Raw genomic sequence first — 19,213 nt, 5'->3', positions numbered from 1 at the left:
ATGGAAGATCACTCCTTGACTATGTGTGACCCCATCCAGGCCTCATCCAGGAAAGGCTGGGTATACCTCAGGTATTACCATGTAGGACAGGGTGTCCTCACTGAGATTAGGACCCAGAGCAGACTTCCTGACTGCTTCTCTCTTCTCTCCTGCACTGCTCTCCAGTCATGACAAAAACAGACAAAAACCTCACCTTGGACCATATATTTTAGTGAGGAAAGATGTATAATAAGCAAACTGTTTAAAAGTCACTGATGATAAGTAGTATGAAGGTAATTAAGCAGAGAAAGGAGTTGGGGGGTGAGGGAGATTTTGATATTAGCTAGAATGGAATGGAAAGTCATCCCTGAGAAGGGGAGGGTGCCATGTTGACCCTTGGGGAAGCTGTCCTAGGTGGTGGTCTCAAGCGTGGACCTCCTGCTGTGTTGGGGGAACTGTGGGAGGTAGGGTAGGAAGCGGGGCAGTGCGATTTGATTTGGTGGCATTAGAGGCCCTTGGACAGCAAAGGCCTGCTCTGGCCTAATTTTTGAATGGCTTCCTCAGAGTTGAGAACAGCCCACACAAGGCTAGGGAAACAGTGCATCCATCCACTTGTGTGGATTGGCTGTGCCTTGGGCCAGGTGGGAGTTTAGATGTGGGGCAGGGCTGCCCTGGATGTATTTACGAGGCAGGATCAGTGGGGTTTGCTGATCTATGTAGTGTAGCCATGAGAGAAACCACAGAAGGGAATGACTGGCACCTGGAAGGATGGCACTGGCAGGAACACTGCCCCTGAACTTGTTTGGGAGATAGTCAAAGTATGCAGTGTGGGGCGTGTTAATTTTAAGATTTTGAGTAGACTGTTGTATATCTGAGTATAGAATTTGGGGAGCTGTTTTGGCTGGAGGAATAGGTTTGGGGATCTTGAATTTGGGTGACTAGCATTTTCTTTTTTCAATCTTAAAATGTTCATGTAATGATGATCCTTTTTCTCCCTCTCTAGGTGAAAGGCCATTTAAATGTAGTGAGTGTGGAAAAGCTTTTAACCAGAAGGGGGCGTTGCAAACCCACATGATAAAGCATACAGGTGAAAAACCCCATGCCTGTGCCTTTTGTCCTGCTGCCTTTTCTCAGAAAGGGAATCTTCAGTCCCATGTACAGAGAGTTCATTCAGAGGTAAACATAGTATTTGGGCTGTGCACAGTGTTTCATAGTATTAATGGCAAACCTGAGAAATTGTATTCCATTTTTAAAAAGTGCAGATTGAGCTGGGTGTGGTGGTACCTGTCTGTAATTCCAGTTACTTGAGAGGCTGAGGCAGGAGAATTACAAGTTAGAGGCCAACTGGATAACTTAGCTCCACCCTGACTCAAAATAAGAGAGAAAGGGCTGAGTACGAAGCTCAGTACTCGTGGGGCTCAGTCTCCCTCAATACTGGAAAAAAAAGCACAGATTGAGTTTTTTCTGACCAACCTATTTTGGAAAAAAGTATATGGGAACCTTTTTGGTTTAGTGTATGTAGAAGAAGTATATATATATTTTTGTGTTCTTAGTTTGATAAACATATATTTGAAAATAATCATACCTTTGGTAGTTCTATCAACTTGAATAATGTGTTTCATTCCTTCAAGCAGAGTTGAAATACAGACACTATCAAGTCTAAAGGCAGGAAATATGATTGAGGAAAAGAGTCTTGCGGTTGTTGTAACATTGCTAAGCTGCTCTGTGGCCTCTGTGGCATGTTGATACTACCCCTTTGGTGGAGCCTGGGTTGGGTTGTCCCCCTGTTGCATGCGTGTTTCAGCCAGGATCATTCCACAGTTCTTTGTTGTCTGCAGGTCATACTGCTATGTAGATCCTCTGGATCTGTTTCTGTTAAGCAGATTAACCTTTGTTCCTACTAACTGTCATGCTTTGGGTCTTATTTAAGTTTTAGTTACAGAATGTAAAGAAATACTTAAACATAAAAGTACTTTTATCATGGATCAATTTATTCTATGAAACTATTTTGTAAAATGAAAACTATCGTATTTTTATTTTTATTTTTTTATGTTTTTTTTTTTTTTTTTTTTTGGTACCGGGGATCAAACTCCGGTCCTTGCGCTTGCACAGCAGGTGACGAAACCACTGAGCTAAATCCCCAGGCCACTATCGTATTTTTAAAAGCAAACAATGTATCACTTTAATTTTTCCTTGGAGTTAAGTCTCAAGAGTCACTTAAGTGACTTTGGAATTTAAAAATCTTTATTATCTAAGACCTAGAGATAGTAGGAAGGGCATATTAATGTTGTTAAGTTACTGATACTGTGAAGTTTCATCCCAGAAGAGTACTTTTGTAAGTTATTTTTATGGAGGTGTTACTGAGGATAGACAATTGCTTGGGAATAGTTGCTTGTTTGTACAACACATAGACATCTTTCCCTGGACAGCACTGTGAGATATTGTCAGTGCTTTTACATTTACGGACTCCTTATAGCAGGTCAGGTACCTGCCTGTGCTGTGGAAGACATCCTGGGACCTGTAGTTGGATGCATTGTTCTGGAAAGGGCTTCTAAAGATTGGCTTGTAAACTTTTTTTTTTTTGAGACAAGTTCTAACTATGTAGTTCAGACTGGCCTTGAACTCATTGTATAGCCCAAGCTGGCATCGAACTCACCTTCCAAGTGCTGGGATTACAGGTGTACACCACCTGATTTGTAAATATTATCCAATCCTGCCAGGTAGCTAAAGCTTTAAATTTGGTTGATAAGAAAGTGTTAGAAATAGAATGGAAATATTATTCAAGTTTAGAAAGCACTAGTGAGTTTTTAAACTAGACTTCATAACTGCAATGATTACTAAAGTTGAGTTTGAGTAATGGAATAGTTTGGACATTTATTCTGTTTATAAATGCTCTTACTCATTTTATTCTCTCTAGAGTCTGCTTTTGGCTTCATTGTAGTTTTAAAAATTAGCCATTGATAAGAAGTATCAGAATTGAGGATGGAAAATTTACATGTAGTATGACCATCCTTCTCAACCTGCATGTTAGGCCCCTGAAAGGTAAATATTTATAAATAACTGTCTAGTTTTTATTATTGAACATAATATTTAACCACGTAAGAAACTGAGAACATGTGCCAGACATTTTAGTTTTTATTAAATCACAATAACTAAAAGATGTTTTTTCCCTCCAGAGCCATTTCTTTTTCCCCTTTGGTGCTGGTGATTGAACCCAGGGCCTTTGCACTGAGCTACATCCCCAGGCCTTTTATTTAAGTTGTCCAGGCTGAGTTTGAACTTGTGCTTCTTCTATCTTAGCCTCCCAGATTATTGGTATTATAGGTGTGTGCCACCATGCAGAGCTGAGCCATTTCCTTTTTATAGAAAAAATTGTGAAATTTCAATTAATCTTATACTAGCAATATTTATTAAATGAGTTATTGATTCTAGAGCTGTCTAATGTAAAAGAAAAAAATTAATTTTGAAGGCTAGGTTGTTTCATTTGAATGGAATGGTAAAACAGTTGCTGTAATTTGTGTTTAATAATTGTAAAGAAATAACTTTTTTTTTATTCTTTAAGGTCAAGAATGGTCCTACCTATAATTGTACAGAATGTAGTTGTGTATTTAAAAGCTTAGGTAGCTTAAATACTCATATCAGCAAGATGCATATGGGTGGCCCCCCTAATTCCACAAGTTCTACGGAGACTGCACATGTTATAACAGTAAGTATAGTATTTTGGTTTTTAAAAGGAGTTTTAAAAACTAAAATCTGTCACTTAAAATATGATCTTTAAAATTAAATATTTAGTACCAAAAAGGTACTATGAAATTTTTCTATAAAGACAAAGTGTTACTTTTTTTTTTTTAACTTTTTTTTAATTAATGAAAGAAAGCCAGAGCCAGTCCTTTTTTTTTTTTTTTTTTCGGTGCCAGGGATGGAACTCAGGACCTTGTGCTTGCAAGGCAGGCATGGTGTCACTGAGCTAACTCCCTGGCCCAGAAAGCCAGTCTTTTAAAATTTTAGAATAATGGTAGATGATCCTGACTTGTGGACTGTCATCTGAACCTATAAAAATAAGATGAGGTATAATCATTAATTTATGAAATTATAATTCTTGCAGTGTTACTGATGAATATTGAATATTCTTTAACTTTACATTGTAATTTAAGAGTTAATTAGCTTTTTTAGGTAATATTTCTTATTTTCTAATGTAGCAGTGGTAATTGTTTCAAAGTTTTGGATTTTTGGGACACTAGATTGTATTTTTCAGTATATATATTTAGAAATTGTATGACTAAACTCCTATGTTGCACATGCACACATGCACACACACACCCCACATAGAGATACACATGTGTGCAAACACATTTTGTTCTTTTTTTTTTGCCTAGGATTCCATAGCTTAGCCTTAATCAGTAACTTCTATATCACTTCCTCATCCGATAAATTTAGGATGTGGTATTATAAAAGCACCAGTAGAAGTTTTCATGTGTCTGTGTGAGAAGAGTTAGTGGTAGTTTGTGTTTAAGCTAACAGCCACCTCTAACAATATGACAGGCTAGTTAGTGTTTGGTTTTTAAATGTGAGATTCATTTTTAGTGATTTTTTTTTTTTTTTCTTTTCTCACAATATTGCAGCTTGGGATAATTCCTCAGTTTATCCTTGATTAGGGAGAATGTTGTAAAACAAAACTGAAGAATAGAATCTATAGTTAAGTCTGGAAAAATTTATTTTAGACTTAATTTAAAAAAAAATTATTCCAGAGTTTAAATCAACTAAATATTAATGAGTTTTCACCATTTCCTTTGGCAGTATGCAAATTAAAATACTGTATAGAGGTAATAAATAACCTGGAATAATAATCCAGATCATATTTTAAATTTTATATTCTTTTTTTTGGGTACCAGGGATCGAACTCAGGACCTTGATCTTGCGAGGCAGGCGCTGGAACCACTGAGTTAAATCCCCAGCCCCTAAATTTTATATTCTTCAGAACTTTTTTTTTTTTTTGGTACTGAGGATCGAACTCAAGACTTTGCACTTGCGAGGCAGGCGCCAGAACCACTGAGCTAAATCCCTGGCAAATTTTATATTCTTAATAAAAATCAGAAATTGTAGTTTAGGGATTTAGAGTCCTGGAGTCAACCTGATATTTTACCGTAGTCATCACTGAGCTGCACTCCCAGTTTTTTTGTTTTTTTTTTTTGAGACAGGGTCTTCATAAATTGCCCAGGTTTATCTTCAATTTTCTTTTTTAAAAATTAATTTTATTGATATACTTTTGATTTACATAAAGATCACATTCATCATAGGGAATTTGAACCTCTGTATTTCTTGATTCTTCTTTTTTTCCTCATTCCCCTCCCCTCTCTTCTGGCCTTAAACTTTGAATCCTCTTGTCTCAGCCTCTTGAGGAGCTAGGATTATAGGTGTGCTACCATGCCCAGCTAAGTTCCATATATTCTTTTAGAACTGTCTAGGAACTAATATTCAGCCCCACGGTTGATTCTACATGTCTCTTATTTTGCTTTTTACACTTTCTCTTTCTTATCCTATTTATGCCTATTACTTTTAAGAGGTTCCTTTAGTTTTATTGTGTAATTCTTTTTGATATTTTCTTTTGTAGTAAGATTTTAAATTTTTTTTTTTTTTGATACTGGGGATTGAACTCGGGACCTGGTGCTTGTGAGGCAGGCGGCAGAACCACTGAGCTAAATCCCTGGCCCCAAGATTTTAATTTTGGAGAGATATGTTACGATCTGAGTTTTCATTTTTCAAAGACAATTAATTAGCATTTTCTTTTAAAAAGTTTTCTGTTGATTGTGCCATATGCCTTAGTAGTCTCCCTCTTCTCTCCCTCTTTACCTCTAATCTTTGGTTGCTTTTTGTGTTTCAGAAGAGGCAGCAGTGAGCCTCTGGGTGTGAGCTTTCTAGGAATAGATGGTCGGACCACTTAGCCTGTGAGTGGCTAGGGAACCTAGTCTTCCCTGTGGGGGACCTGGTGGCAGAACACAAAAGATCTCACTCTGTGGAACTAAGTGCCACAAAAGGTGCACAGGTTCTCCCCAATAGCTTATTCTTTTTATTTTGATAGAGGCAGGCTCTCATTTTTTAAACCTCAAGGTACCTAATTGCCACTTGTTCTATGAGGATGGCAAGGAGGTTATTTATATTTTTTAATGAGTAGACTTAATTTTAGAAAATTTGAGCATAAAGTACAGAGATTCCCCCCATTCTCCCTATTATTAACACTTTATATTGGTGTGGTATATTTGTTACAATTGGTGAATAAATATGGATATATTAATTATTAACAAATCCATAGTTCACAAGAGGGCTCACCCTCAGTGTTGCATATTTTGTATCATTGGATAGATGTGTCCACTTCTGTAGTACCAGGAGGAACACTTTTACTGTTCTCATGACCTTTTGAATATGGCATTTCTGATCCCTTGGCTTCTGCAGGAATCAGGTTGGCTTCTTCTTCCAGCACAGCCCTGCCTTAAATTTTCTTGGAGTAGATTTATTCTTCAAGTTGTCTGTTTTTCAAAAATGCATTGAGTTTTTTTGAACACTCTGGTTTTATTAATTTTTCTTTTTGTAACTTTATGCTTTTTAAATCCATTCAGTTCATTTTAATGGGTGAATAGGAGAATGAGGGTTAATGTGCTCAATCTGCCACCTTGAATTGAGTCTCTACATAAAAACTTTTAGAAAGTCAAAGTAGAATAGTTCATTGAGCGTGCTCTTTTAAGAGCCAGTTTGTGCCTACTACAAGAATCAGTGAGGCATTGAACTGATTTGTTTCTCATTGCACTGATAAAGATTATATTTCTAATGAAAATGTTACTGTGTTCCAGGCCACACTCTTTCAGACCTTACCTCTTCAGCAGACAGAAGCCCAGGGCCCCTCAGCCTCAAGTCAGCAGAATTCTCAGGCAGTGACTGATGTCATCCAGCAACTCTTGGAACTCTCAGAGCCAGGACCTGTGGAGTCACAGCAGTCACCGCAGCCCGGGCAGCAACTAAGTATCACAGTGGGCATCAACCAGGACATTCTACAGGTGAAGCACGTTTAACTGCTGGTGTGAGGCTTTCACACTTGTGCTTGGGCAGAAACCAGGAGTAGTAGTTGAAAGGTTTTACAGGCCTTGTCTGAGTGAAAGTGTTTTGATTTAAAATGTGTTTGTATTGAAAAAGATATATAGTGAAACAAAATTTGCTTTTTGAATTAGCTATGGGCAGTACAGAATTCTAAGTGATTCATTAATCTATGCATTTAAAAAACTGAAAGCCCTCTTTTTACTCTTAAGTGAACTTGTACTTGTCAGAGTAGATTTTTAGAACTTATATCCATTCCCCTTGAGAGATACGGCGGAGGGCCGGGGATTTGGATCAGTGGTTCTGCCCCGTCTTGAGAGATATGGTGGAAGTATTTTATTCTTGAGGTTCTAGTATATTATTTGAGACAGTCATAGGCATTTATAATACAGAGGGCTTTGTAACTGGGTTTGTTACTGTGAAAATGGCCCAAGCACACATGGGAGAAGAGAAGGAAGGGAGCAGAGGGAGCCTTTCACTCCTAGTCCAGCATTATATTTCACAGAAATTCCTCACTTCCACAGAGGTGGCCTTCCTCCTCTTCTTGGTCTCTGTTTATTTAAACCAACCTCTCATTGGGCATGGTGGCACACAGCTACAGTTCCAGCATTCTGGGAGGCTGTGGCAGGAGGATTGCAAGTTCAAGCCCAGCTGGGCAACTTGGTGTCCTAGTGACACCTTGTCTGAAAATAAAAAAATAAAAATGGAACTGGAGATGTAACTCAGTGTGCAGGATTCAATCCCTGGATTCAATCCCCAGTACCACGTAAACAAACAAATCTTTCCCCAGAACCTCATGGTAAGAAGCTGACCAGTAGTATAACGAAAAGCTCAGGATGTCAGGTCACAGCCAGAGTCTTAAAAGTTAACCCTGTGTAAATTATTCCATAAGATAGTCCCAAATCTGTTCAGACACAACCTAAATTGTCTGAGGTAAGATTTCAGAAAGTTGATTGATTAATTTTAATTCCCTTTAATTGAGAAACATAATTGCTTCTCATATTGTATTTTGGGTGGGGGATTAGATATCAGGCATCTAAAGGGACATTACAGCCTTAAGGAGCTACATTGATAAATGATCGCTTGGAATGGTAGGATGTGTTTCTTGAAGTGAAGTTAGAATTCTGCGGGTAAAGCTTTATGGCATCTTGGGATTAATGATGGTAGGCAGATGTGGGTTGTTGCCTCTTCTAACCTCTTAGTTTTGTTCTGTCTCAGCAAGCCTTAGAAAACAGTGGGCTGTCTTCACTTCCAGTTGCAGCACCTCCCAGCGACTGCAGCCACACCAAGGCATCCACAGCACCAACTCAGAGTCCAGACACCTCCAGTGTTTCCACCGAGCAAGGTGACCCTTCCGATGCAGGGCAGGATAAAGGGCAGGAAAGCCCCGAGAAGTTGGATAAAAAAGAGAAAAAAGTGATAAAGAAGAAGTCACCATTTCTACCAGGTAATTTAGCATGCTTTGTCCTTCAGACATCTTCAATAGCATATGCTCGTGTTTAAGAAGTGTGCCCCCTTCCTCTCCTCCTAAAGTGACATATTTGTGGCATATCTTATACTATAATCTTAACTATAGTTGATGTATTGAAAGTGAAAGAGGATAGCACCTGTGAAACTTGTTGGCTATACCTCTTGGTTCCTTAGTGATCTTCTTTCCTTTCGTTAGTTTATCATTTGGTCCCCAACTTCAAACCTGCAGCTGTTTTTGTTCTCTGTGCTAGCTCCAGGTACCTCTCAGAGTTTTAGATCCATCACTCCCTTCAGTTTCTGCATCCACTGTCTTTTGCCTCAGGGCTCCTTTGCCTTGGTCTCCTGATGAGCTCTTCCTGCTTATTCCTCTTGGTTGCTGCCACTTGCCAGCTCCCGGCCCCACTCTGCCTGAATCCCTACTCCTGTCCCATTCCATGCCTGCCTCTTTTTGGCTTTAGATCCACCATCACTCATCTCAACCTGTGCTGCAGGCTTCCCTCAACTCTTCTGTGGGATACAGTCTTACTTTATAGTAAAGCTGTATTTGCCATTTTTCACATTCCTGCATTTTCTAGACATCATGGTTTATGAGGCTGTTGGCACTGCATATCTTCCTTATGCTTTCCAGTGCTCTCTGTCCAAATTGGTGATCCCTTGAGTCCAGCCTCAATGCTGTCTGGCCTGGAATGGATTCTGTTTGTGTCTGAACTCCCTAGTGCTCAGCATGGCTCTTGCATAGGTGTAGGCATTTACCAAGAGAGCGTGTCTTTTGGGTGGAGTGTTCCTGTATTGTACAAGCCTCTTCCAGATGTCCTGGGGTATGTGTGCTTTCTCCCTGTAAAGCATGAGGCTACATTGCCATGTCTGTTGGCACTTCTTTTCTAAACATAATTTTATACATGGATAATGTGATTGAGAAGTCTTTGTTTTTCATGCCATACAACATTAGTCCTCTGTTCCCCTTGATCTGGCTCTCTGCTGTCTAAGTGGAAAACAAGTTTCCTGGTCTCCAATGTTTCTTTCTTTTTTTTTTCCATTGAAATTTTTATTTCTTTCCTTTTTTTTCAGTGTTTCTTGGTTTTGGGGCTTTGGGCAAGGGGTTAGCTGTATCATAGTCTTACAGGCTGCAGATGTTCACACGCTCTTAATAAAGTATTGAAAATATACATATGAGTTACTGCTTGCTCTTGTCTAGTTACTGTGCTAAATTGAAGATGCTCTAACCTGGCTGCAGGCCACTAAGTGGAGATCAGCTTTCCTCAGGCAAAAGGCCCGATTTCCCTTCCTGAAAATGCTAAGTAGCAAGTGCCCTTAAACTGAGATGGCACCTTTATCTGAGATGCCTTTCCAGGTACTGGAAATAGCTTTCTTCCCTGCATCATCTGGGACTTCCTGTAGTGTTGATAGGGAATGTTGTGCTTAAAGACTTGGTAAAATTTACCTAATTCCCAATTACTTGAGTATATTCCATACATGTAGTACTGAGGGAGTGTGTGCCATTCTAGTAATTTTAGAGTAGATATGGTCCTTAGTACAATTTGGAGCTAGTGCCCTTTCTCTTTTTTGTTTTTGATTTCACTGATGCTATGGCAGGAAAATTACTGGGGACATATTTCTACATAGATTAGAATGTAATCATGTTAGGACTTCTAGTGATCATGAGAAAACTGTTCTTGTCAGTCATAACACTTTCTTCATAGCTTAGAATTAACCTTGATTAGATTCCAAGGTTGATCTTAATCTTCCTTGCAAAGTTACTGTTCTTAGATTTGTTAAGTTTTGTCAGTGATTGTTTGTTGGAATTTACTTTATTAAGAAGTGTGCATATTAACTGAAAATGTAACCTGTTTTTATGATTATCATACAACCCATGACAGATAAATCGTTGTGAACTTTTAGTTAAGTTTGAAGTTTGTTAGGTGAAATATGGCAATCTAGAAATAATGGTGAAACCTGATTATTTATTCCTTCAGGTGTAAAAATGATATGCTGCAATTATTTTGTGTGGAATCCTTTATCAAAGCATTTTTCACACTTGATCTTTTAGACTAGAGGAAAGTCTCGGTAACTGTTTCTTGGTGACCTAGGAATGTTGCCATGAACTTTGGTTATTGTGCTGTGCTATAAGAGGCTGGTATCCTTTGATCTCACAATGTATCAGCTCCAGGATGGTGCAATACTTTGTTTCACCTGTTTTAAAAAATAGTGGTCCTCAGCTATCCAAGGGTGGTCTGGTTTCAGGATCCTGTGGATACCAAAGTCCTAGGATACTGAAGTCCCTTATATACAATACGTGTAGTCTACTATTTGCATATGACTACACACATCCTCCTGCCTAGTTTAAATTAACTTTAGATTATTTATAGTATCTAATACAATGTACATGTTTTATAAAAAGTTGTGCTCTGTTGTTTAGGGAATAATGACACCGTGTGTATGTGTGTGTGTGTGTGTGTGTGTGTGCGCGCGTGTGTGTGTATATATAGGTATGTATTCAGTTTAGGTATAATACTCAAATATTTTTGTGTGCTCTCCATCCAAGAGGTAACTGTGTATTTACTACTCCTTGCATGATGTTTTCCTGAACTAGCCCTTCCTCCACTAAGTGTATGTGTAGTTCTGGGCTCTCAGTTCTATTCCAACTACCTGTTCCTTTGTGTTAAAGTTAATACTGTATTATCCCTGTTATTTTATAATAACTCTTAAATTGTGATAGATTTTTCATTCTCTGTAGAATTAACTTAAGTCTCTAGAAAAATTTGTGTCTTTGAAATATAGCATCTTTTATATGCATTTTCTTTCTGTTGATATCTTTTGTGCTTGCAAATCTTCTGTTAGACTTACTCTTTTACCTTCTTTATTTAGTTGCTATGAACTATCTGTAAGTTTCATTTCCTGTTTGTTGTTGGTGTGTAGAAAAGAATTTATGTTTATGTATTCAGTGTGAGTCCTGCAACCTCCTTAACTTCTATTATTAATTGTAGCAATTTGTAGATGATTTTGGGTTTTCGATGTAGACATCTGTATAAGAACAATGACAATTTCTTTATTCTTACTATATTTGCTTGGGCTTCTCATGTGGTATTATGTAGAGGTACTGACAGGTTCCTTCTCAGTTTTTAAAGAGGATGATTTAGTGTTTGATAATTGAGCCTAGATTTTTATGTTTCTCATAAATACCTTTCAGATTTAAGGAGTTTGTTTTCATAGTTTGCCAAGAGGTGTTTTTTTCTTTTTAACCATGTTGAACATTATCAAATGCCTTGTTTTCCTCTGTGTGTGATCATATTATTTTTAATCTGTAATGTAAATTAAAGTAATTGATTATTTTTTGTTACTATTTTTAAGAAATTTTTCTTTTCCTGGTCACTAATTGCAATCTTATCTTCTATATCTGAAATTCTGACCTCACATTGGCTCATTCTGTTGTGTAAAACTTTCAATGAAGTTTTTAATGTCCTAGAAATCTGTTTCCATCTGTTTTATGGATTCCATTTGTTTCCTATGTTGAAATTCCATCGTGTTCCTCAGCTCCTCTATTTTTTTATCTATGTCCTTTCTAGATTTATTAATCATGTCTTGCACTATGGGCACAATCTCTGTTATCTGAGAAATTATTTCTGATTTCATTTTTTCCTGATCCTCTTTCATTGCCAGTTCAGGGAGTCCAGGTGGTTGAGTATCAGATTGTTCCATCTCTTTGCCCTTTGGGGTTGCCTTAGGTGATCTGGAAGTCTGGTTTTGAGACTTGTTTATGTGTCTTCTCATTTCGACAGAGGCAGCCTGCTGCGCCTTTGTTCACTTTTGGTGACTTTTTGCTCACCCAGGGGTCTTCAATTCTCAGCAAGCCACAGAGACACCTTTTCTCTGCTGCTCAACCCTGCACCAATTCCTGAGTTCAGAATGGTGGCCTTCTGGATTCCTTCACTGTCCTGTTGTCTGGGTGGGGTTCTGGCTGGGGCCTGTGCACACTTGGGATGGTATCTGCATGTGCCTCTGGCTAGGGCCTGTCCTTCTATGCAGCTGTTGTTTGGGAAGGCCTTTGGCTGGGGGCTGTGCACCCCAGTTGCTGGTTTCTTAGCAGGCTTCTGGCTAGGGTCTGTGCACACTGACCAGTGGTATTCGGGTGGGCCTCTGGCTTTTGCTTATGCACCTGTACAGCTCTTTTCCAACTGGGTCTTTGGCTGGGGCCTGTGGGCCCAAGCAGCCAGAGTTGGGGTGGGGCCCTGGCTAGACCTGCCTGGAGCTGTGCTGCTCTGGTCCACACTGGCCTCTCATTGGGATCTGCATGCACTTACCTGATTATTTTTTCTTATTCTTTTTTTTCTCTTTTGTGGTGCTGGGGATTGAACTCAGGACCTTGCACTTGCCAGGCAGGCACAGTGCCACTGACCTACAACCCTAGCCCTAAAGTAGTTGATTATTAATTTTAAAAAAACATGCATTTCATGTAGAGTGTGATCTTTTTTCTTTTTCTTCTCTTTTTGTTGTTTGTTTTTTCTTTATAACACGTTGCTGGATTTGCCATTTTGTTTTGCTTTGTTTTTTAAGATTTTACCACAGTTGATACTGAGTGAGTTATTTAGTGGCACCAGAAGCTGCTTTTAAATCAATTTATCAAATTTATTCTGTTGTAGAATATAATTGACATTAAAACAATTTTTAAAAATATGATTGCTATTCACAAATAGTTTTGATATATACTACCTACCCTTGTGTCTGCACACATAAAAGAAAATAAAACCTTCCAAACATATTATTTTAATTTTTTATTAAAATATGGTTGCTATTTTCTGTTGCTATTGTCTTTATAAAGGACTTTACTTAAAATTTCAAATAAAGAAATTGAGGTGATCTTGCTATGTCTTTTAACACCATTTTTAGAAGCAACTTCTCTTGTTCATCCTGCATTTAGGGAAACTCATGCATTTTACAGACTACTTCTAATGAATATACTGCTGTATGCTCAAAGAAATGTTACAAATACTGGGATTCCTGATTATGATATAGGCACAGAGTGATCAATTTCTCAGGGGTTTGATCCCGAAAAGAACACTGTAAGATTTTAAGACTTCAGTGTGAAAGTGCTTAAGCACTTGGAGAAGATCTGATTATCTCTGGGTTGCTAACACTGAGGGCTGGTCTCCTTGTTGGCGGTGCTGGATATACTTTGGACCATGTGGGAGGTGAGTTGTTTTCAGCATGCCTGCACAGCTAGATAAGCCAGAGCCGTCTGTGCATCTGCCACCTCAGAGGTTCACTCTATAAGGCTGGGTACTTGCAGGGAAATGTACTTGTGAACACATTCCCCTGGTCCATCTGTACCTCCTTGGAGTCTTAATCACCTTTGAGGAATAAAATGCTTCTGTGTGTTTGGATCTGGTTACTTAGCTGCTCCTTGGATGATAGTAACAATACTTATTTTACATTTTCTATTTCTTAATGTGTTGTGATGTCACTTATTCCACTGCCTGCAGCCATTTGAAGTATCACAAGTCCTCTGCAGCATCTGCTTCTTTTAACGCAACTGGTTGATCTCTTCTGCTGATCAGAGCATATGACAATAATTATATAAACCAGAGGACTGAGCGTCTGTTGTCACAGGGTTACATGTATCTTAAATGTGCCTGGATCTGACTGATAAGGGAAGGAGCTCCAGGGGTCTCTCCCTTCATTATCTTTGAGCATGTGTCTGAGCAGGTAGAGGGGATGGAACTTCTTTCTCTAAGCAAATAATCCTGTGATGCAGGAACACAAGAGAGTATCCTTTTGTAGGGTACAGCGGGGGGCTGGTGAGATTATCTGAAGCAGTTCAGAGGAAGTTTGGAAGAGCCCTGTCATGTCATGGTCAGCTTGCTCCTTGGTGCTTTACTGGCTCTTTTGGAGTAACCAGTAGCCTGGTTGAGAATGTCTGCCACATATGCCTGCTTTTCTTCATCAACAGTTTTTCTGACAGAATTTTAAACTTCTCCATGGCTGTGGTTGGCATATTCCTCCTCAATATGGGAGGAATACCATCAGATTGCTTATAAAAATGCTTTTAAATTCCTGATGGGCATTCACTATTAAAATTCTCAGTACTCTAGTTATCTCAAAAATAAGGAGTTGATTATTGCTATTCAACTGGGACTGGTAACTGTTCTCAAATGGAAAAAGCTCTGCTAAGTTTGTGTTCTACTCAGAATATTCTCAATAAAAGGATTCATTGTTTATTAAGAGCTGACACATGTAGAGAACAGGTAAGCAGTTCTGCTGGATGCCTTTGCACTGGAATGCTCAGACTCTCTGTAATCTAAGAAACATAAGAAACAGCAGTAGTGCCCAGGGAAGGTGCCAGGATTAGCCATGGAAAGCTTTTCAAATTTAACAGCACTTTAGGAGAGCTCTAGTGTGGGGTCCTATTTCCTGATTGCAGTGGACTCTGAGTTGTACAGAGTCTCAGTTGTATCCTGCAAAGTATTAGCTATTGAGCCGTCACCTGAGAGGTGAGCTCAGTGATTCACTGTGTGAGCGTCTGCTCACATATCCAGCAATCTCATTGCCTCTTCAGCTGCCACAAATCATGAAGTCTGTCAGTGCTGTGTGTAGAACTGAGCAAGCTGAGCAGCAGTCTGTAATAGCTGTGAAGTGCTAGCAAGTCAGTCCAATAAAGACACCAGTTGTTCACTGTATTCCACAAGCATGGCTTCATCTTCAGCCTCATGTTTAAAGATGTATTTTTCATTGTAAGTCCATAGTGCACACTGTGGTTGCTTCTATGTCAGGTGTTTTGCTGATATGAACACTAAATTGTTTCAAAACATGAAGATAACCATAGCAAAACCCATTAATGTTAGGGGAAATGTTGTCATCTTTATGAGTTAATAACTGCAATATCAGAACCACTTTTGTTTCAGTAGCCCATAGTACTTCTTAAACATTCCTAACATCCCCATTCTTATTTAGTCTAGTAAACTATTAGTGACTCTTCCTTTTCACTTACCAGTCTAGAACACATGGCCAGGAAGTGGACATCTAGAAAACCTAGCACATGGGCGTATGTAATTCAAAGATTCTGCTAGCTTCATTTTGTCAATGTGGTCCATTTAAAAAATTTACAATATCAGAGATCCAGTTACAGGATCCAGTTAAGTTGTTTTAAAAAAACCCCAAAACAAACACTTGGGCCACCTAGTGAGAAATTCTGTAATAAGAAGCCAGAAGATGTGGGCTGCTTTATTTCACACACGTCTTTCCTCACTTGGGAGTCAGCATCTGAACTTGTAGCCAGGATATATGAAAAGTATTCATATATTTGTTGAAAAGTAGTTAGTTCAGACTTTTTTTTAACTTGATGTTCTTATTCTTGAAAGCAGAGAACCTGATACCATCTTCTTGCATGTCATCCGGGCTAGAGCTTGTGCACATACCTGCCAGGCATCTGGTTGAATCTTTTGATGCTCTAAGCAGGCCAGGGTACATTTCATAAACAACTTGATGGGATTTTACCCCAAAAGCACCTGCCTATGCCTCCTGCCTCTATACTTGGGGTTTCCTATTACAAGTACCCCTTTTGATTTCGTAGAAGAATCCAGGTATCTTCCCTGTCATTTCACCTGCCCCTGCTCCTATACTACTGAGGCCTAGCTGGCAGAGGGCTGTCCTTGTTGCCCTGCCTCCCTTTTCTGGTCCTTTGCCATGGCTGCATCTACTGCTGGGGATGACGCTGTCTGGGCCCTGTTGCTAGGTGCCTTGTGGGTGGGAGCTGATTGAAGAATGAGAACACATTTAGAGTTTGACCTTTACTGCCGGAAACTTTTCTGTAGCATGTAAGGCTTTTGTTTAGTCTAGCCCTGCTTGCATCATACATTGAGATTTGGGATTCCTGCAAGGCATCCCATATGCTAGCCATCTTGAAGTTTACATTTCTGGAACTTTCTTCATTTGTTTCTTCTTTTATTTGCCAAATGTACCCAGGCCAGGTCTTTCTTGGCAGGCAAGTACTTGCCTTCAGAATGTAACTGGAGGGCCACCTGAGCATTCTCCTCACTTTGTAATTAATAGTTGTTGTCTTTATACTCCATTGTTCATCAAAAAAGCAATTGTTGTATAGTTAAACTATCATGCATGCTTGGTTATATTACATGCCTGCCCTTCTTGGGACTGCAGACAATTCAAGGACAGGGAGATGATTTGTCATAATGCTTTTCTTGAAATAAAGCTGGAAAGACAGTCCTCTTTGAGAAACTGCACTGACTCATGAACTTCTCGTGCATCTTGGACTACATGGACCTTCTTGTGAACCTTGGTTTTTCTACTGGTCCTTGGGTTAACCTTTGAGAAGTCAGCTTTCTCATTTGCAAATGGGACTTATGATGGAACAGATGGAAGAGAATTGATAGAGAAAATCCATGTAATGCTTGTAGTATAATACCTGACACCTAGGAAGAGCTTAATGAATACCTGTGTTTTATGTACACTGAAGAGGCACCTCTCATCCTGCTTTAAGCAAGCATAAGGCATCTAGATTACTGTTTTTAGGAAATGGGTGCATATCTGTGTCTTATTTTTCTGGTTACTTTTTTCCACCATATTTAAATCCTGAATATTTTTCCATTTTATGGATGTATCACAAATTATTTAGTCTACTTAATCTATTAAATAAATGGACATTTAGGTTATTTGCAGTCTTTTGCTGGTGCAGCAGTGGATATGTGTGTAGCTGTGTCACTGTGCAAATGTAAATTTATCTGTAGGACATATTTCTAGAATTGCCAAAGGTTTCAAAGGGTACATTCTATAAAGATTGTTTTAAAGTTTGTATTTTGAAATAACTTTAGTCTTAACAGAGATGTTCCATAACAGTACTAAGAATTCCCATACACCTTTCATCCATATTTCCCCATATGTTCATATTTGCTGCATTTGCCTTCTCTACTTACCTGTATTTTCCTCTAAATTATCCAAGTTGCAGATATACACCAATATCCTTTTAACTCTAAATGCTTCAGTATATTTTTCCTAAAATCTAGGACATCCTCTCAGATAGCCATAGTACAGCCATCAACATCAGGAAATTAAAACTGACCAATACTACTGTACAGGCCTCATATAAATTTCATTGTTTTCTTTCAGAAATGTGCTTGGTAACAAAAGAAAAAAAATATACAGACTTTAAAATTTTTGATAGATACAGTTTTCTTTCATTGAGTTAAATGAATTTATTTATACTCCCATCAACAATGTCTTGGAGTATCTGTTAGCCTTGTTAAGGGATTGTTACCAAAATTTTGGGACCTTTTGTACTCAGTTTGTAGGTTAAAAAGTGGTATCTTATTGTAGTTTTAATTTTCATTTCTCTTACAAGATTATGAGGTCTAGAGCTTTTTATGTTATAGAGCACTTATATTTTTGTTGGGCTAATTTTAATTTTTACTGTCTGTAATAAAGTAGTATTTGATAGTATTTTAAAATCTATGCTTGTAGGGCTGGGGATTTAGCTCAGTGGTTCTGCTGCTTGTCTCGCAAGTGCAAGGTCCTGAGTTTGATCCCTGGTACCCCCCCCCCCCCCAAATCTATGCTTGTAAGAGTTGAAGAGTTTATGATGTTTTTCCTTAGTACCATTCATTTATCTTTTTTCCCTATATTTAAATTTTTTCTTGTTGGATGTTGTTTACAGATAGGGTATTGATTTACATGTATTAGAATTTAGGTTCTAAGTTTTTAAGATTAAATGATTGTATTTTTTGTAAGTAATATTCTTTTTGTCTCTAGATTATTCAGTATGTTTATTTTTTTCTCATTGCATTGACAACTATTTCTAGAACACTATAAACTAAGTAGTCATAATGAACTTCTCCATGTCTTTGACAGAATTGCTTTTTGTTTTTTCCTGTTGAGTGCTATATTGGTAACATTTTAATCACCTTTTCTTGCTTTTAGATAAAGACTAGATGCCGAGTTTTAGAAAATTCTTTTCCTCTTGAAGATGAATGATTATATATTTTTTCTTTCTAAATGTATTCATGTGTTTGAAGAGGAAAGCTGTTGTTCAGCACCAAGGGAACTTTCCTAGTGGGATGTAGATCTGGGTTTTCAGAGCTTTCCATTTTTCTCAGTTTGAAAGCTGAATTCAGCATTTCTTTTTGCCTAACGTGGAGGCCACACTTAGAACTCCAGGGTTGCCAATTTGAAGTCTCTGTTACAGTCTATTTCCCCTAATCATTAGAACTTCGTGACAGTTTTAAACTATGTCTTCCTAGATAATCAAAGATATATTTTCATTTTTGTTTGGAAAAACTGAAGTTTGGGGGATGATTTCCTAATTTTAACTAATAGATATTATAGGTACTATTTTTCTTTTCCACTTAGCTCCCTTTCTGAGAATGTTTTATCCTTACAGCAAACATCAGGAAAAGTGTTTTCTCCCTTTACATATTCACAAATATATATGGAAAAAATTCCTTGTATTTACTGATAACAAGGATGAAGAAACAAAAGTTTGTCTAACAGTTAAATAGATTTGAGCTGAAAATTTCTGGTGAATTTTATTAATAGTGCTGAAATTTTTTTTTTCTTGGTACTGGGGATCGAAGTCGGGACCTTGTGCTTGCGAGGCAGCCGCTGGCACCACTGAGCTAAATCCCTGGCCCTGTGGAAGATTCTTTATCTGAATAATCTATGTAATTACTGTAGATAA

The 19,213-nt window shown here is 38.3% G+C and overlaps 1 protein-coding gene across 13 annotated transcripts in view; it reads left to right on the top strand.

The window, feature by feature from the left end:
• Nucleotides 1–19,213, top strand: part of Znf236 (zinc finger protein 236) — a 133,308-nt gene that overhangs the window by 37,288 nt on the left and 76,807 nt on the right. For 10 of the 13 annotated variants that reach the window (XM_087191043.1, XM_087191040.1, XM_087191029.1 and 7 more), the window contains exons 6-9: nt 983–1,155; nt 3,542–3,685; nt 6,825–7,028; nt 8,284–8,512. In XM_087191043.1, the coding sequence (XP_087047169.1) occupies nt 983–1,155; nt 3,542–3,685; nt 6,825–7,028; nt 8,284–8,512 (750 nt within the window). Of the gene's footprint in view, nt 1–982; nt 1,156–2,896; nt 3,022–3,541; nt 3,686–6,824; nt 7,029–8,283; nt 8,513–19,213 lie in introns of those variants that run through there. The other 3 variants (XM_087191069.1, XM_087191065.1, XM_087191067.1) reach the window with 3 other exon arrangements.

This window comes from Heterocephalus glaber, unplaced genomic scaffold (assembly GCF_053883595.1).
Source record: "Heterocephalus glaber isolate CG9 unplaced genomic scaffold, H.glaber_assembly_v1.0 deba00000331, whole genome shotgun sequence".
NCBI lineage: Eukaryota > Metazoa > Chordata > Mammalia > Rodentia > Bathyergidae > Heterocephalus > Heterocephalus glaber.
Note: the sequence above shows the minus strand (reverse complement) of the source record. Positions and strands in the feature narration are given on the sequence as shown.